General features: G+C 38.5%; 2 protein-coding genes and 1 pseudogene across 4 annotated transcripts; all 3 read right to left on the reverse strand.

Annotated features, from left to right (window-relative positions):
* Positions 1-195: 195 nt before the first annotated feature.
* HSFA1D (heat shock transcription factor A1D) lies at positions 196-5800 on the reverse strand. The gene is made up of 2 exons (XM_068450699.2): positions 5004-5800; positions 196-1637 (listed from the first exon to the last, which is right to left on the reverse strand). Exons 1-2 carry the CDS (start codon positions 5304-5306, stop codon positions 381-383), a joined length of 1560 nt encoding a protein of 519 aa, XP_068306800.2. The 5' UTR covers positions 5307-5800; the 3' UTR covers positions 196-380.
* Positions 5801-9295: 3495 nt separating this feature from the next.
* LOC137711610 (uncharacterized) lies at positions 9296-11761 on the reverse strand. 2 transcript variants are annotated; one of them, XM_088695970.1, is made up of 6 exons: positions 11454-11761; positions 11276-11354; positions 10684-10770; positions 10377-10513; positions 9982-10113; positions 9296-9616 (listed from the first exon to the last, which is right to left on the reverse strand). In XM_088695970.1, the coding sequence occupies exons 1-6, from the start codon at positions 11597-11599 to the stop codon at positions 9427-9429; spliced, it is 771 nt and encodes a 256-aa protein (XP_088552096.1). In that variant the 5' UTR covers positions 11600-11761; the 3' UTR covers positions 9296-9426. The 2 variants fall into 2 exon arrangements, with proteins under 2 accessions (XP_088552096.1, XP_088552097.1); XM_088695971.1 differs by lacking the exon at positions 10684-10770.
* A 2232-nt stretch (positions 11762-13993) lies between these two features.
* Positions 13994-19719, reverse strand: LOC137711329 (E3 ubiquitin-protein ligase COP1-like; annotated as a pseudogene). Its single transcript, XR_015963691.1, has 13 exons — positions 19266-19719; positions 19114-19182; positions 18878-19033; positions 18505-18792; positions 17870-18027; positions 17689-17754; positions 17484-17562; positions 16152-16307; positions 15947-16045; positions 15226-15330; positions 14739-14918; positions 14437-14547; positions 13994-14356 (listed from the first exon to the last, which is right to left on the reverse strand). The product of XR_015963691.1 is annotated as an E3 ubiquitin-protein ligase COP1-like (transcript).
* Between the last annotated feature and the right edge of the window lie 238 nt (positions 19720-19957).

Here is a 19957-nt window from a genome sequence, read left to right on the forward strand (position 1 = left end):
AATTGTCATGGAGGCCTCCCTACTCTGGAAGTGCTCTAATGCAGAGAAAGCGTTCAGTGATCAATTGCTTCAAATAAAAGGCTGGTGGTGTCTCTAACTCTACATGGAGCAGGACATCAACCTCCATAATCGGCATGTCCTTTTCCAGTTTCATTCAACACGGACAAGAAAAATAAAAAAAAATCAAAAGGGAAATGGAAACTAGAAACTCTAGCCACATAAGATTTGCAAAATAAACGAGATGTACTGATACAGATGAAGGTACAGCTGGTTTTCAATGGGGCCATATAAAGGACCCGATATCAAAATACGACCATTAGTATGTTGTCTGTGGTGTTTAGATAGTGATGAGACTTCTGTACATTAGCATATAAACAAGATCATACCCCTTTGGTATCTGATGTAAGAAGTCCCATTTTTTCAGTCAGATTATCCATATTCGGGGTTTTGTCTCCATTCTCTGTCGGCTGCTGCTCTTCATTTTCGATACGCAATCCTACTTCCGCACAAGTAGAATCCATTTCATCTGCCCCTGGGTTTTGTATAATATCATCCCAATCCTTTAGAAATGCTTCGATGTCTGAGGAAATATTATCAAAGTCTATCGCCAATGACCCATTCAATACCTCTGGAGTGGGGTCAATATATCCATCACCTGCTTCAGATGCCATGTTTTCAATAAATCCAACACCAGTGTCTTCACCTGCCATGCTTTCTTCAGGAATATCCACTAAGCCTTCGGGTGGCATATCTGGTATTTGAGATAGCTCCGGGATAATTACATTTGTCTGAGGTATGGGAATTGATGGGGACTCTTGTGCTCCGACAAGGGCATTGACATCTGAGAATAGAGATCTCATAACTGTTCCAGAGTTAGTGACCCGTGGAGAAGAATGTTTTTCAGAAATTACAGAAGGCAGGCCATGCCCTGAAGTTAGCGGGACCTCTTGAAGAGTCACTCCTGATGTGCGGCTTGAAGAACTCCCACTGTTTACTGCACTGGATGATAATGATGAACCATCACCAATAAGGAAGTTATCAAAATTGTTATTAGAAGATTCCAACCGAGAAGATATATCTCTATTCATGATTTGCCTGAGCATTGCCTTTGCTGCTTCGTTCATGGGAGGCTGATACTTAACAATCTGTCCATCAGGAGTAGTAGAATGCTCGCTCTCAGCAATACCTTCCTTCTTAAGTCTCCGTTTTTTGTTGACTTCAGTTATGCGCCTACTGCTCTCATTTTGCTGTACAAATTGAGTGAATAAACCAGGGCTATGCATAGCCTTTGCAAGGAATGACACCATCTGTTGTTGCCGCTGCTCCATGCCCTGAAGACGCTGCAACATTGTTTGTAGCTGGTTATCAGTATACTGTTGCTGCTGCCTTAACCTGATAAGTTCCTGCATAAGCACATTCTTGTCCCTTTTTAGCCTCTCAACCTCTTCCTCGAGGCCAAACTTCCCAACTTCTACACACGCACCCATTGAATTCTGTCCATGTGATGGCTGTGGCTGTTGATGACTATGTCCATGGGCAGGTTTTCGCCGGTTGATGCTCTTAAGGAGATCTTTCTGACCCCTCAAAAATCCCTCATGAGCAAACTCCCAGCGGTCTGGATCAACCTTCCTAAATCCCTTTTTGAATAAAAGTGAAGGGGTTCAATCAACATGATGGAAAAGGAAAAAATGAAGGGACTTTTTCATGGTTTAGCAAAGGAATGAAAAAAACAAAAACAATATCAGAATCAGCAGACAAACATTGATGAAGACAATGGATCAAACACCTATCATTTATGAGAAATGCAAATTGATCAATGTAGTTGAAGAGAATAATTATTTAAGGCTACTTAGTGTATCCCGAAATTAAGCAAAGAAAAAAAAGAAAAACATTACAAGGTTTCACGACCTAGCTCAACGTGAACTGAAGGGACTCTCACTCAAGTTGAATCCCTACATTTAGAGACTTCTCCACGTCAAAATTTTTAAGGAACGAGTTCCTTCATCCCCCAATACTACCAGGAGAGTACAACTCAATTATCCACTCCACGAACAAAATATGTAAACCAGCCAACACAACCTGCTCAAGCAATGTTTTCTGAAGAATCTGGCCTTGCAATGCTTTCCCCATTTGATTTGGGGATAGCAGAAGAGGTAATCAGTGTTACAAAAATAAATAGATGTGGATACATTATTAAGGATCAGATTCCAAGTAGATGTGGATACATTATTAAGGATCAGATTCAGAATAGATGTGGATACATTATTAAGGATCACATTCAGAAAAGATAACCTATCATGTGAAGCCTATCCGAAATTCAGTTTCCAATCTGTCTAGTCCACAGGAAAGCATAAACCATAAAAAGGTTCCAAAACTAACTTCATAGAGTTAGTTATTCCGTGCAGTCTCTGACTCACTGCATGACCATCTTAGACATGTAAGGAACCAAAAGTGTTTCATAGCCAGAGTCTAAGTCACCCCACTGAAACCATTAGCAAGTAAACTCTCCAAAAGCACCAAAAAGAGTCTTACAGATAGATGTCACATTTCTCCACATCCACAGACAATGAAAATTTCCAGGCCATGTCCACAATGCATAGTGATTTCAAGATGAATAGCAAAAGAAGACGCTCACAAGTTTTGCATCTCTGATTTTCTATACAAACAATTTTGAATGCAGTATACAGATAATCTTTGAGTTTGAACTAAACTAAATTTTTCATAGAATACTATTTGAAATATGGCTCAATAAAAATAACAATGAGTGCCATGGTGGCAAATATCTAATTGTTCTTTCTAAACATGTCTTACATGCTTTGCACGCAAAGTCACCATGGTCCAAAGACCAACCTTAATCAAACAGCCATAAAACAGGATAAGAAGTATGAGATCCCTTGTCTCACATTTCTAGCCAGAAAGGCAACAAATTCCTTTCACTATAGGGAGATGGAAAATCATAAGAATGAATGAGGTAAACACATAGAAAGACAAAGGAATTATCCCTTTTTTAAATCACAACCCTTTTTAAATCAGTCATGTCTGTAATTGTAACCACTTTTCAGTTTGTAATTTTGTATACATATTTCCAGCAACCTTTCCGTAAAAGAAATATTATTATTTCTACCAACAGTGATATCTTCAACCATGATAACATGGCACACAGTGATGGCCGTTACAAACCCAATTACACTCTGTTAGAGCCCAAATGAATTAGCCATCACAGGTGCAGATATTTGCTATCATAAGACAGAATAACCATATGAAGCTTACAGCTTAGCAAGTTACCATGTCTAATGCGTAGACAGAATTATGACCCAACCTACAAGGATGCTAGAAACCTTAAAAGGAAGTAAGTTAGCATGTCCAAGTCATAGATCTAATAAAAGCTAGCAAACCAAATACTTCATGGTTCCAAGGACAGTCAAAAGGTCACATTAGAAACTTAATGACTGGCACAAAGTACAACTCAAAAAACACAAACACCATACTGCTCGGTGCTCCAGACCCAAAGAAATTAGAAACTCAAAACTGTCCAAAACAACAGATTTTCTGTTAAAATATTCTGACTATGATGTTCTTATTCAATCAGTAATAGGAAACATAAAGAAACATATCCGCCTGCTCTATCATTACCTGCATAAAGGTTTGACTAGCCCTCAGCCGGGTCAGTATTGCATATTCAACAAATATATTTAAAATATCTACATTTATAATTAACTTTGTAATCATGCACTCACTTTCTTTCCCTTTTATCCCACTTCCGCTCCATCTGGTTGCTGAGAAAATGCAGGAAGAAGAGAGATCAAACTTTCAAATCGCACATTCTTATTTCTTTAAATGGTATAATTGCCCGAAAACAAAAAAACAAAAAAAAAAAAAAATGAAAAAACAAAACAAAACCAAAAACTTCGACTCCCCAAAAAGAAAACACAAAAGAAAAAGCCCAACACTCCATACATGTTACCCTAAATTCTCTGAGCAACCAAATGGAGTATTCTAGTCATCCATGGAAAAATGGCACACAGTGGTGGTCGTTACACTCGGTTAGAGTCAAATGCATTAGCCATCACATGTAAGCGAATATATTTGCTATCATAAGACAGAATGACCATATGAAGAATACAATTAGCAAGCTGCTGACCAAAAAGAGGAGGACATATAACCAAGGCGTAGAGAAAACTACGACACAAACTACTACGATACTAGAAAACTTAAAAGACAGTAAGTCAGTAAGCCTATGCATAGATCACATAGCAGCTAGCATACTAAATACTTCATAGTTCCAAGAACAGACAGTCAACAGGTCATGTCAGAAACTTAAAGACTGGCACAATGTACAACTCAAAAATAAACAAACAGGCTCAGTTTTGATGTTGAAATATTCTCATTAAGATGTTCTTAATCAATCAGTTATACAAAACATTAAAAAACACATCCGCCAGCTCTATCATCAGCAGCTAGCCCTCAGCCGGGTCAGTATTGCATATGCCACAAACATATTTAAAATATCTACATTTATAATTAACCTTGTAATCAGCCCTCACATTCTTTCCCTTTTATCCCACTTCTGCTCCATCTGATTGCTGAGAAAATGCAGGAATAAGAGAGATCAAACTTTCAAATTGCACATTTTTTAAGTGGTAATAGTAGCCCGAAAACAAAAAACCAGAGTCAAAAGCTTCAACTCCCAAAGAAGAACAAACATAAAAGAAAAAACCCAACACTCCATACATGTTACCCTGACTTCTCTTAGAAACCAAATGGGGTATCGTAGTCATTGACCCAAAGACTTAACCAGAAAATCTAGGGTCTTTTCGGCACAATTATACGCCTAATTGGTTCACATTTGGGTAACCTGTATACAACACTAATCCCCAGATAAGACCAATCTCTGTCTCCACCAATCACTGACCAAAATCAATCACCATTAAAAGCATATTTTTAAACAGTGAGAAATATATACACGTATATAGAGAGCGAGAGAGAGAGAGAGAGAGACATACGTAGGTGTTCAACTGCCTAACAAAGCTAGAGAAGTTATTGTGCTTGAAGTACTTGGGAAGGAGGTCCCTGGCGAACTCCGGCGGTTTCCAAACCACAAAGCTATTGTTGGTGGGGGTCCACGACACGACCGGGTCGGTAGCCGGGTCGTCCACCATGTCGTACGTCTTGCACAGGAACGGCGGCGGGGCGTTGGATTTCAGTAAGGGTGCCGGCGCCGGAGCCGAACTTGAACCCGAAGCCGCCTGTTGTCCGCCGGCGGCCACTGATGTCTCGTCGCGGTTGTTGTTATCAGCGCCCCCCATATCGCCGTTGAAGAAATTGATTATAGAATTGAGAAATTAGGGTAATGAGAAAGAAATGAAGACTATTGGATAGGGTTTTTCAGAAGCCATTTCCATCCATGGTTGGCTTTAAAACCCTAGGCTGCTGCTTCTATGAGAGAGAGACAGAGAGAGAGAGAGAGAGAGAAGAGTCTGTGTGTTGTATACGGACAGTGGGTGGGACCGGTGAAGAATAGGGTGGGGAGGTGGGCAAATGGGAGACCGGCGCACGAAACGGGCACGATTTGCCTCCTCAGGGGCCTGGGGACGGATAATGTTCCTGCACAAAATTCCAATTAAAAAAATTAAAAACGGTTGGAGTAATTAAATATTGAGAGAGGGACGGCGAGGTTGTCAAGGTTATGACCAACCCAAACTGGGTGTACTACAAAATACTTTAGCTAAGTTCGACAAAACTCCCCTTGAAAATTATCAATGTTGCAAATAAGATAGTGTAGGCAATCCAACTCCTCCGACAAACTTCGGGAAGGTGGACTTCGGGTGTGACTTTGTGTAGAGATCAGCAAGGTTGTCTTGACATGAGATCTTCTTGACTTCACTCTTCTTAGACGCCATAAGCTTGGTATGGTCTCCTTGGGTTGACACACAAGGCATAGTCTTCATCGATCGTTGTGGGGACTCAAAGATGAATAAAAATATACAAGTGCTTCGAACATGCTCAACATGAGCTCTCAACCGTGTCTACTCACATGTGGCGTAGTGAGGTGTAGCGTCGTAATGAGGCGCGGCAAGCTTATCGAGGTTCGAAGACATCGCAACTAAGCTCTATTAAATGGACCTCCAAAATATTGGTGTATTCCTAACGATAAAGGCATAAAACGTCTTTGAGAATGTGCCTTGTGAGAGTTTGATAAGGAACTCTTTGTCGACATAACTAACAAGGCAAGCATCACTCTAATGATCAGGGACTAGATCTAGAGATGCTAGGGATAAACAAGCCCAAATTTCGTAGTTCCATAAAGATATAAGAAAAAAAACATCTTTCACCAACCTAATGGTGGTATATAGGCACATCGAAAGAGATGTCCAGCCTAATGCAACGAGCTAAGTACAACAAACTCCAATCATACTCAAATATGGAACTTTGGATTCCATAAACTCTTCAAAGGTGTCACTTTGGATCTAGCGTACTGTTTGGACCCAAATTTACATTATCGGCCTGTGCAATCAAGGGCTTTGAGTGAGCATAGTTTGACACCGTCAGATGAAAATTGAAGATAATTCATTTTGTTATTATTAAAGGATAATGTTATGGTGTTTTATCATAATTATCTTTTAATAATAATTTATTATAAAAGATGAGATATGTATTTCCAACTGGAAACATGGCAGCACAATTCAAGCTAATTTGGATGTTTTGGCGTGTGAATGTGTGGGTGGGATCAGTTTGGTTAACTGACAAGTGGTGTGTTGCAAACTGATTATTGTTCATTCAAAGTATGGTGGGGATCAGGATGCATGCATTGGTAAAGATTATGGAGAAGCCTAGATAGATTTGGTTTCTGATGTGATGTGATAAGCCTAACTTTTTTTAGGTTTGAAAGGTCAAGGAACAAATCCCACAGATTAATTTGAAGGATATGCCTTGGCTTCTGATGCGGAAGTTCAGTTCTGCAAATTAGAATTGCAATTGGACTCTACAAAGTTATCAGGCCGTGCCAAGCGAAAGACATCCATTATAAATATAGAGTCGCATGCAACATTTGAAGGCCTCTCCAATTCAACACACAAACTGCTTTACGCAAACTCTCGCTTTACGCGAAACCTCTCAAAAACCTTGAGATTTTTATTTTCTTTTTCCACCAACACATCTTCAGTTTGGATAAACAGCACTGTGAAGACAACCGGTGACATCATCAGTTTGGATAAACAACACTGTTGCCGTAGAATTAGTCGACCGCGGAGCACCTTCAGTTTGGATAAACAGCACTGCGTCGAGATTGACTGGTTATCTATCCAAGTCTTGGTCGAGAAGGATTTTCGAATCCTTATTGGCAGGGGTCATCTCATTAGCCTTCTCGGCGAAGTGAGGTGTTACATGTTACTACATTCAGCACATTGAAAGCCGAATTTGATATTGAACTTCGCAAAACTAGCAGCTTTATCTTCAGACTCTAGAACCGGAAGGCCGAGACGTGTTCCTTCCTCGGTCGCAGTCGCAAGACCAAAAAGTCAGCAGCGTGTCCAACGCGACATCAACATATTTTACTCCCCGACCGTGCTCGGTCGATGAGTTAGCATGCCATGCACACAACTAAAGGACGTAGTTAATTTATTGATTACTCGGTCTGCGTGCCACGTAGGCTTGGTAGTTTTTAGGGTTAACACGTACAGATGATCTTGGGTAATTTGATTAGTGACTAGGATACCATTAGAACAATGCTCGAACCTCATGCCGAGACATGAACAAGTTTTCCCAAGATCCTTCATCTCAAAGTTCGACTTAGGGTGTGAGTTAGCTTTCTCAAACTCCTCCAAAGTTTTAGTGAGATTCATATCAACGACATAGGCTGTAACTCTAGCATGTCCAAAATGACTTCTTTACAGAACATGCAAGGGGCTTAATTTATTCACATTATCCTTGACTGATCAAATACACACTTTAGAGAATGAACTCTTGATCGAAGTATAGAAAGTGTTATGTGTTCTAGATAAAACCAGTCTATGCAAGTTCCTTTGAACTTCTATTGTCGTATCATGATTGATCCTTATGATGCAGGCTATAACAACATTCATGTTTTATTTTCTTTACGAATACAAAGATATATTACACTAAGGGGGTGAAAGACTTAGGCTAAGCAACATAATGATCCAGACATAATAAAATTTGTTCAAATACGCCTTCAACGAGTAACAAATCTAATGCCTCTCACTTACAAGAAAGAAAGAATACTAATAGATTGTATTACTAAGTGACAAAAAAAGTTAGAGTTTTAAGAAATAAAAGTACATCTGCCGCTGCCACCTTGCCATGGCCATCATAGCGGGCACCTCAATCACAATTGTTGCCACCACAACCTTCGCTACCGTCACATTGTCACCACATTCCACCAACATCACCGCCATCACAACCACCACATTCTCCACTACCATCACCCTTCCCACCATCACCACCACCACCATTACATCTCACCACCATCGCCGTCACCACCACTACTACCACCACTACATTCTTTATTGTTGTCACCCATGCCGCCACCACCATTACCTTTCAGGCCACTACTACTCGGTGTTCTTAAAAGGGGCCTAGGTGCCCACGATTAATGCCTAGTCGTTTAGACAATAGGTTATGACACTTAGACAGAACTGTGCATGATAGGTGACTTATTTGGTTTTATTTTTAAATGACTTGGAGTCACGAATCATTCGTTCTTAGATAAAAAAAAGGAAACCATACCCTCTCTATGTGATTGAGTCCGTCTCTCTCTTAGACGAAAATAGCACGTGAGATGTGCAAATTCTTTTTCAGTTTATTAAGTGATCTATTTTGTCAAGCACTTGGTGCTTGTGTAATCGTCAGCCGAATAATGTTGTAAGCCTGTCGACATTTATCCATAACTTCCGAGCAAATCTGTCGACAGATGCAGAGCAAGTCCTACTGAGTTTTTGTCGAACGAGATTTCATTGAGCACTTCATGGACACTTTTAGGTCCCTATTATACAATCGGAAGGTCTTCAAAAGACTATCCCATGAGGTTTTTTTTTTTTTTTTTTTTTTTTTTTTTTTTTTTTTTTTTTAAATCTAAACTTTGTTTTGTACATATTTTGTGTTTGGATGGTGCTATTTATACATCAATTTTTATCTCCCACACACTTGTTAATTTTTGGCCATTAATCTTTTTCAATTCATTCAATCCAACAGCCGAAAATTAAGAGGGGTGTGTGAGAAGTAAAAATGGACGTGTGGTTAGCACTAAAAACAAGGATGGCTAGACATTGCAAAAGTGCAATTAAAAGGGATTAAAAAATCATTTAAGAATCGAGCAGCGTGAACATCCCAAATGCAATGAGCCATAATCACTTGGAACATCTTTTAACTTACAAGAAATTACCACAAATTCGTGAAATGGGATCAAATATCCTACGACTTTATGTTATCTCTGATAAATTGCTCCACCTGGGAAATTTCACCACCAAGGTCAGAAGCTTCTCCAACTGTAACTTTGTTTTGACACTGTGAAAATGCAAATCGTTCTCCAGGTGCTCCGAGTGTAAATTCATTTGTAATATCAGCTGTTGATACTGCACTTCTTGATGCTCGTAATTTGTCACTGTAAGATGTTATGTCACAAATATATCAGGGTTTCGATATAAGAATCAGAAACAAGATGAATATGAATCATAACATCACAGAGCATTCTTGAGCTAATGAACACTTGCAGAAACAAGGGTTAAAAAAACAAGAGTAGCATTGAATGAAAAATTTGTCCTGAATGTGATGCCAAATAAAAAATCACGGCAAAACTGTTACTGCAAACAATATATTTACGGAAAACCCGGATGTTATCAATATAAAATATATTACAAAGACGAACAATATAGTTATCTCATTAACACCACTTGAAAGCTTGCGTTACAAGTTTAAGATCAATCAGAGAAAAAAAAGACACTGATGTTAAAACAATTCAAATCTTACATTTCCTTCTCCAATTGTTTTAGAATAAATTCCTTGCTATGTGCCGTCACTTTGTCTGTCTTATTGCAGAGAATACGAACTAGAATTTTCTTCCTCACCACACTCGCCTTGGTCAAAATATCATACAGGTACCTGGTGCAAATAAAACTCCAAACGTCATCCTCTACTGTGAAAAACTTGAGCTTCATGCAAAGTAAGCATCTATATGCTTAGATCCCAAATTTTGGGTGTCTCTGTCTGTTATGATCATTTTTATCACTCTACGACCTTAGACCCGTAGGGCTGGCATTGTTTACCACCAAGTGGTAAAATGGATGCAAGCATAATCTTGAAGGCAAAATAGTCATTGTTCAATATCACATTCTAGCTATATACTAAAAGGGGGAAAATATTACTCTGAAGCAGCACGACAATTTGGTAAGAATTCCACAGCATCGACCACAAACACTATACCAGCAGCTTGAGGTAGGAAATCATCTAGGCGAGAATTCCCAGGAACATCAATAACATGAATAGGATTTACCTTTCCATTCTGTCAGGGACAATGAAAAGAAGGGTGAGCATCATCAAGTGCCTGAAGGACAATCAACAAAAACAACAGTAAAAAGAAAAGCAACGAAATTGTTTGTGGTTAGTGTCTTGCAAACATCAAAGGGATATAAATACATAAGATCTTATATGATCATAAGAAGCTAAATACACCTTTGATTTTTCAGAATGCAGCACAAAAGTTCCCTCATTTGGTTCCATAGACGTGACAGTACCTTGATGAAAAGAGCCATCCCGACGCTGGCATGTGCATCAAGTCATATCACAAAAGTAAGATCCACATTGCAATGTAATAAATAGGCCATCAAGGAAACTCAAAACAGGAGGAAAAAAGAACATAACAAAAAAGCATTCAGAATTTCTACCAAGATAAAATCATATTAGAAACAAGCATCGAGTACGGAAAGTATATAAAAGGAAAAGAAAACCAAAGGATACAGCTTAAGCAAAGGACCAACATAACATCTCAAACGCACGACAATCTTACAACGTTGACAGAAAAACAATCCAATATGCAAAACCAATTCGTAGAAAGCTTGCACAATTTTTATCCTATTAATTGGCCTAACATAAATATTATATTGCATTACATATCATGGACCAAGCATGAGACTAGTGAGCTCTAACGAACGATTGTGAAAAGCAGGTCAATTGGTGAATCTATCTTCTATCTACTACACATTAAGTCATATGATACTGTTACTAATTTAACGAAGAAAATCGAATAAGCTGCGAAAGTGCTTACTTGATAGTAAAGCACAGTCTTGCGACTGCCGCTAAGCCCAGTCACTAGTATCGTATTAGCTTTTGGGCGCTTCAACAACCTAACTACATCACAAAAATATATAAACAAATCAAAATAATTAAAATTACAGACAAGCTCAAGAACTAAATTTATACTGCAAATATACATATATACATACATAACCAGTAAGAGCAAAAACGTGGTGAATAGTAGTACGGCCATGGCAGTATAAATCTGTTGAGGTGGAATGAGATGAACGTAGTGAAGGGATTGAGACCACCATCGATGTGCCTGTTTCTTCCATTCCACTTCTAATCGTTCCATTTTCTTTTCGAACCCTCGACACGAAATTAAGCTCAATTACGCTGAGATTGAGTGGAAGGGGAGGAAATTGGGGGTTTAGGGTTAGGGATTTGACAATTTAGGGATGAAGGATTGGGCGTCTATGTTCCTCAGAGCTACATGTCCGGTTATAACTCATAGTTAATCCCAGCCGCAAAATCTCATTAAAACAGATTCTACGGCTACTGTTTCTTTGTTTTGTTTTGTTTTGTTTTATTTTTTGTTTTTTGTTTTACAAATGATAATATTCACGTTAAGGAAGTGGGAGAGTGGATTAAGTACAATCTCCACCATGCAATCCAACAGAAAAGCAAAATCGGGCGGAAAGCGGAAGCGGCCTTTCCTTGAGTGTGCGTTTTCTAAAGAATAATGTTATTCACACATCTATTTTTACCTTCCACATCTTGTTAATTTTTTGTCATTCATCTTCTTCAATTCATTTGATTTAACGACAAAAAATTAAGAGAAGTGTGAGAATTAAGAACGAGTGTGTGATAGCAAATAAATGGAAGGATTAGAAGCAGTAAACACAACATGAAATAAGTTCTCTCTGCATTGTGTTAACAGAAAAAATTTCTCTAAAAACATAACTCCAAAAAATATTGAAAAATGATGGGGCAATCAACGAATGCCTTCAATAATAGTCTTTAGTGGCCATATAATATCCCACTTACTCTATATAGCATTACTGACAGTGAGTTATTGAATCCCTAAAAAATTTGAATACAAAATGGTTATTAAATGACCTTTAAATGTATTGAAACAGTGAATTATTGAATCCAATCTAATAATAAATGCTAAGAAGTCTTTTGATAATCATGTCGGCGCGTTCAGTTTTTATTATTTTTGAAATTTGAAAACCAAAGAGTAAAAACTACTTTATTAAGTTTTTAAAATTTGACTTTTAGTATTTAGTTTTCATCTTTTTTACCAAAATAAAAAACTAAAAATTCAAAGTAGTTACCAAACGAATTTTCAATATTAAAAAAAAAAAAAAAAAAAAAAAAAAATCTAAAAACGAAATAGTTGTCAAGCGGTCCCTAGACTAGCAGTTTGTATTTGTTATTTTTTTTTATCACAAACATTATTTTTATTACAATAAAAAACTAGTACAAGGCCCAAAAAGAACCGGGTAGACAACTACAGAGAAAGTAAAAGGCACAAACAAAATGAGAGCGGCAAACCAAGAAACAACAGGAGGCCCACACCAGCTTAGGCCCGAAGGCTACAAAAAACAAACAATAAAAAACCTTACTATCCAGCAGCAAATACCACATTGCAACCACCGTCACATCCTCAGAGGAAGCCAAACTCCGAATTGAGAAAATAGACCCAGATCCAAGTCCTCTTCACGAACCTCTGCAAATATATAGAAACAAAGTAACATATGCTAGTTGGGGGAGGGGAAGTGAGGGAGGGAAGTGGATCTGGTATCCAATTTTTGATCGGAGCCCGCCAATCCAAGCACATGGTGGGATAGGGATGAAGTATCACAACTAAGGAGAAGAGAGGAAGGAAAAATAAAAGACAGAAAGCAGTAAAAGTAGGCAAAAAACACTAGATAAGGGGCATGAAGTCCGGGATAGTTGAGACTCGACTCAAGGAAAACTAAGATTATTCTCAGCGGAGAACCGAGAATAAAAAAGAAAGGGAGAAAACTGGAAACGGTGAAGGAAGAAGAGGAAGGAAGCTGGGAGGTGGAAAGGAACAAAGGAGATGAGATGGGAGGAAAAGAGGGAGAGGGCAAAGGAGAGAGAAACTAAGGAAAATCTCGGGAGAAAATAGAGGAGAGAGGAAAGAAGAAAGGAAGGAAGGGTGGATGCCTCCGGTATCCAAGCCAAAAGCTAAGGTTGGTGGCAAAAGTTACTGGAATTGTGTTTCACAGAGAGTTTTAAAGAGAGAAAAAGGGAAACTTTTTAGAGAAGTTTGTATTTGTTATGGAAGAAAGAAAAGTTTGTATTTGTTATGGAAGAAACTATTTTCAATCCTCATGATTTATATTCTGAATCATTGTCAATGATGGTATTCACAAGGGTTCTCTTGGCCTTGGCCTAACCATCACTCCGGGACCGTTAACCACCTTCTTTGCATTCTCTGATGCCGATTGGCTGCACCGATAGCAGATGGTCCCGATTGGCTGCACCGATAGCAGACGGTCCACTACAAGCTTCTGCACATTCCTCGGAAAAACCTACTGACCTGAGTTTCACCGTTAATATACGATTTTCAGCGCTTATAATCTTATGTTAACATATTATTACTATTCCTGTCCAATATCTACTTGGTTTATATCAATTTTGTGATATATGCAATAAGCCATTGGCTTAGAGAACTCAAGAAACGAAGACTTGGTGCATAAAACACAAGTCTACTCGCAAACCAAAGCTATTTTTGCTCTATATATATTCACTTTCTTTGGCACATTTAGTATCTTTTCTTTGTATAACAAATAATGAAACATTCACTGGCATTGTATCTCAATCCTAGCATTTACACTTCAACAACCGAATATCGAACCGTAGAAACAACTCTCTCGCGCAACCTGCTTTTAGTTTTCCATTTAGTTGTCTATGCCGCAAGAACCAACACTTTAATGGTTCCTTGACTGTTAGCAGTTAGCATGGTAGGGCTATCACTCTTCCAACATACAGCACTGATGAAGTATGACCCCGCATCATCATCAGCGTCATCCAAATCAGGCGACCCAAATTTATGCCAAGTCAGCGGTTTAGAGATTTCCTGAAAAATTATACCCCGAAATTTTACTTATTCACTAGGTAACAAAAAGCAGGAATGGGTTAAGTTTGAATGCCACTAACCTTATGATACACGAACACTGCATTTGTTTCGCTGCCACATGCAATGTATTCGCTGTTTACTGTAAAACCTACAAAGTTCTTCTCATTTGTGTGACCTTTGAAAGTACGAACCTTCAAACAAAACACAGATGAAGAGCACAACTTAGTTAATCGATAAGTAAGTTTCATAACATGATGTGAATAAGTCAATTCTGTTCTATTTTCTCAATTGGTTTTATAAACCGCGTAGATTAGAGCATATAATAACTTGTTAACTATTGAAGTGTACTAAACTGACTTTGCTTCATGGAATAATCACTTACTGGAATATTATCCCTCACATTCCATAACCGCAACGTGCTATCAGTGGATGCAGAGGCAAGCTCATAGTTTGACAAGAACTTTACATAAGAAACAGCTTTCCCATGCCCAGTGAACACGTGGAGTGGTTCGCTCGGATTTCTTAAATCATAACAGTGGATATGATGGTCTGCTGAACCAACCTGGAAAAGGAAGCAGAAGAAGAAGGTTTCAGCTTACAGGACAAATCATGTATATGACTCTTATATGCACCACATACCCCACCCACCACAGGATGTCAAAGCAAAACTTAATAGATGTGTGCATGCACATATTAGCGTATGCACATGCCAGCTGAAGGCATGTTAGTCCAGTGCATTTCTCAGGCACCGTACATTACCGCAAATTAAGCAAGAAAAGTACAAGGTTGCCCTCAAATCATTTAAGTACTAAACATGATCAAAAGTGTGCCTTAAAGTTTCTCCAATACAGGCAATGAAAGGTGCATACCGCAATGCAGTTGCCAGATCCCGGATTATACTTGACGGAACATATGTTGGCTTTCATGTCAATATCAATAACGCTAGCTTCCTGCCTTGTGCACCAAAGTTTTACCTGATTTACAGGGTATAGAGGATGTGGTTAGTTTATAATGATCCCTTCCTTGAGCATCAAAAAAGGAGAAAGCAAAAGTACGTGTCACTCAAAATTGCTCACTTAAATCCCGAAAGTCAGATGGTAAGCTGTGAGCACAACCTCAAGGTATATAAAGGGAGGATCTAATATTGTTTGGCATTGTTAAAAAAGACATATTTACTGGTATTTCTAAAAGTTAAAACATAGGAAACAGTTCCACAACCAATATGCATCGTCAAAGGGCACAAGGACACATCAACATTGATGATGTCCTATATATAGTGCATAAATCAGATACAAGCACACATCAACTATTTTGTTAGCCTAAACCAGCCAAGCCAACCTTAAGACAAGCATAGCAAATATAGCATTTGCCTAAACCCGAAAGTCGCAACAATATATATTAGCATACACAATAGCAATATGCCCCCTTGGGGTGTTCTCAGAAATTTCTTACTAATGATTTTATATGTAAAAAATGGTGCATACGGTAATAATATTTCATTGCTTTTCCAAAAAGAGACTGGTACTTCATTTCTGGTCACGTAAGCATAATAAAATACTTGGTTCAACATTATAAAGATTTTGAGAGTACCTTACAATCATCACTACCAGATACAAGCCTCGTGGGCTCTGTGCATGAAAAATCAACACTCCAAGCACGTTTTTCATGCTCTTCATATTCCATGAAACTCTGTCGAAAAAGTTTAAGCATGAGCAAAAAAACTGAAGGTGATGTAACAAGTATAAAAGTTCAAATCACGCATGACACATCGATCAGAACAAGTAACATCACATACCTACCGAGTATTTGCATCCCAAACTGTTACTATTCCCTCATAATCAGTACTGGCTATATGGTTTTTAGTAAACTTGTTCCAGCTCAAGCAACTAAGCTTTGAACGTGTAGGCATCTCCACAACAGGACAGTGCACGTCAGCTGGATCATTCAAAACCTGTTAAAGAAATATCATTAACAATCAATATCAAAATTTCCAAAAAGCCATATACAGTAGTCAATGAGATGTCAACTGATTGGCTGGCTTCATAATTTGAGTGTGTTTAAGAAACCAACCCCCTCACCAAAGTGTGGACATTTTAGTTGTCTTCGATCTATCTTGCAAAATAATGGAGAATTAGATGGAGATCTCAACCATAGAATACGAGCTGGATGGATGAAGTGGAAGAGTGGATCCAGTGTGTTGTGCGATAGTCGTATGCCATTGAAGCTCAAGTGATAGAACGGCAATAAGTCCAATGATGCTTTATGGCACGAAATGTTGGACGGTCAAAAAGCAATACGTGCAAAAAATGAGTGTAGCGGAGATGAGAATGCCTTGTTGGCTGTCTGGGCACAAAAGATAGGATATGATTCAGAATGAGGATATTTGAGGTAAAATAAGAGTGACCGCAATTGAAGATAAGATGAGAGAAAATTGGTTAGATGGTTTGGATATGTAAACCCGAAGACTTATAGATGCTCCGGTTAGAAGATGCAACTATGAGACGGAGACCCATGGCAAAAGGGGTAGATGAAGACCTATGAACACTTTTAAAGAGACTATAAAAAATGATATGAAGTACTTGTAACTAACAGAAGACTTGGTGCAAAACCGAGCACAATAACGTTCTAGGATTCATACTGCTGACCCCACTTAGTGGGATAAGGTTTGGTTGTTGTTGTTTTTGTGTCATACCATCAACAAATATTCTTCATACTCCAGATCCAGAAAAGAAAAAAATAAATAAAACATAAATTATGAGAGATTTTTTAAATACCATACATGAATGTTTATGATTCAAGTAATTTTCTTTAAATTGGCTAATTGTTCAATGGTTAATTCTATTTGTTCAAATATACCAAGTAAAATCAACTTTTGTATTGAATCAAAACTATATGGATATGTTAGAGGAAGGCATTCAAACAATACAAAAGATACAGCAAATTGTCTTTGTTGAAAATATCTGAACACCCTTTCTTCTAGTATTTGACATTTTGACTAGACGATGCACTCAAGCAACCAAAAATATCTCGACACCCTTGCTTTTAGAAGTTGACAATACCGACTGTAGGTAGAAAAATAATGTTGCTAGAAGTAATGGTAAAAACAATCTTAAAATCGAAATCATACCGAAGAGAAGTCAAAAACTTTTATGCACCGTGATACTCCGGCAATAGCAAATAACTCATAATCACAGTCAAATTCAATGCTGCAATGAAAATGAACATATGAGGTTAACATTACCAGTTACAACTTCTCCAGAACATAGTTCATCCATAAGGAATCGAGAGATTTAATTCTGAAATTTAGACAGTATATGCAACGTAACTATCACCTGGATACTATATTGGCGGAGTGAAATAGATCCCCATGCCTAAGTTCAGCAATGACCCTCATTCGACTGTTTCATAGCCAACAAAAAAGAATGGTGATTATAGTTAATAAAATCGTATATCTGACTGTTAACCCAAACAAAAAGTAAATTTATGTAAGGGATCCAATATCTGTGATCATACCTGTAACATGTTAACGTAGTGAGTACTGTTTGAAAATCAGCAAGACCTGCAGTATAACCTTCTCTTTGTATTACACCTTTGCCCTGTTCTTGCTGGGAATATGGTTGGTTCACCATCTGATGCCGCTTTTGCAGGTAACACTCTTGGAGTTCACCAAACTACATCCAGGGATGGAATGAGAACAAACCAAGACAGCCGTAAAAATGAGGAGGGTCTAGCTTACCTTAAATTCAAGTAAATTGACCAATATGGGAGCTGACACTAAAAAAATTCATTCTTCACTCCTTCCTAATGGAATAAAAAAGGTAAGGAGGAGTGCAGCGCAACTATTTTGGAGTGCTAATAATAATTCCCTAAAAATAAATGTAAACTCAACTAAAGTCGAGAAACCCCATAACCAAAACCCAGTATTAAGTATCGATTTCCTGCCAAGTTGACAAAGAGGTATATTAATGCATTTGTAGGGTATAATTGAAGTGGCTTTTGTTGAGGAGCAAATGAAGAAATAGGTTTTGGATGATTGAGAGGGTTGCCTTTAAATAATAGCAAAGATCCCAGGGGTAGTATATTCATTATAAAATAGAAGCACACAAAGTGCAAAATTAGTCTACAATCATTACAGGACAGTCACTGACCTGTGCATGGACCTGCTTTTTTCTGGCTATGGCAAGACCAGTTTGAGTCATATACTGGGAGTCTGATGCATCCTTTTTCAGAAGATTCCAAGACGACATCCCTCCTCGTCCACTAAGTGCACCGGTATTGTTATTTGTAGAGGAAAGCCATTGCTTTCTTGCCCCATAAATAGAATCATCCGCTCCAAGCATCCGCAGCTTGACAGAGTCCCTAGCACGGTATAACTCCATTCTACGTCTCTCTACTGCACCTATGTCCTCTTTGATAAATTGGAGATGGGTTTGCACCTGCAATATCGAATTGACTTAGTAACAGATACCTTTTAATTCAATTCAATCAAATATATTTCAACTAACACCAATACGAAGAAACCTCATTAAGCTCGCCAACTTTTTGCTTCCTTAGGCAATTCAAGAAGTCAAGCAGTATTTGCATGTTTCTCTCCGCCTCTTCTTGTTCCATTTTCCTCTTCTTCTCTGCCAGGAGTGCCAACAGGGTGTCTAGCTCCTTGATTGACACTTCACATCCCTATCACATCACACCACCACATTCAGACAGCAAACGACAATTCATATATTATTTTACTTGACTCATATAGCCAGACTCACCTGTTGCAATGCCTGGCGAAAATGCTCTACAGGGGATGCACTTTTGGAAATTTGACGAGCCGAGGTCTTCTTACAGTACATGTCGTACAACAGTAAGCTGCAGTTCCAAGTATATCATTTTTCATCTTTAAGGAGTGGGAATTTGAGGAGACCTTGTCCAGCAAAAAATTAGGGAACAATTGGTTGGTGCTGAGGAACTGGGCGCAGCAAGGGCAGTCGCTCTTGTTGCTGAGGTGGGTCTTGATGCACATGTAGCAGAAGCTATGACCACATGCTGTAAGGAAGACGTCCTTTACCACCTGCATACAAATTGGACATAACAAGTCCCTGTCGACCTCTGCCAGTCCTTTCTCATGCACCGGACGACCCATGTTACCACTGCTTGGATATGCCAAATCCCCGAGCTTGACCCCTTTGGTTCTGGTTTCACTGCTGGGACTAGAGCCCCGGTCGAACACTCCTCCATTCTCTCTCTCTATACCTTTTCTTGAGCCCCAATTAACCACTACTGCTCTTCAGGGACTAGAAATCAAAATTGTTACATATTTCTTATGTGAACTAAGAAACAAAATGTGTCGATTCAGGTATTATACTCAAAGATGTAGTCATCTGGGGCAATTCTAACATTTATGGCATATGTTACACATTTTACTAAATAATCAAATAGCAGGCACTTCTATGACCTTAAGCATGCTTACAAGTTCTAAAATTAAATACCCGGAAAGTGAAAAGGATTTCAAACATACATCCCCCAGTAGCAGTAAGTATTGCAGAGTACCAAAAATATTCAAAACAAAAGCAGGAAATTAAAGAGATGCAAGTGCTTGAAACTTACCAAATGACC

Source organism: Pyrus communis, chromosome 6, assembly GCF_041283825.1.
Source record: "Pyrus communis isolate YQ-2024b chromosome 6, ASM4128382v1, whole genome shotgun sequence".
Classification (NCBI taxonomy): Eukaryota; Viridiplantae; Streptophyta; class Magnoliopsida; order Rosales; family Rosaceae; genus Pyrus; species Pyrus communis.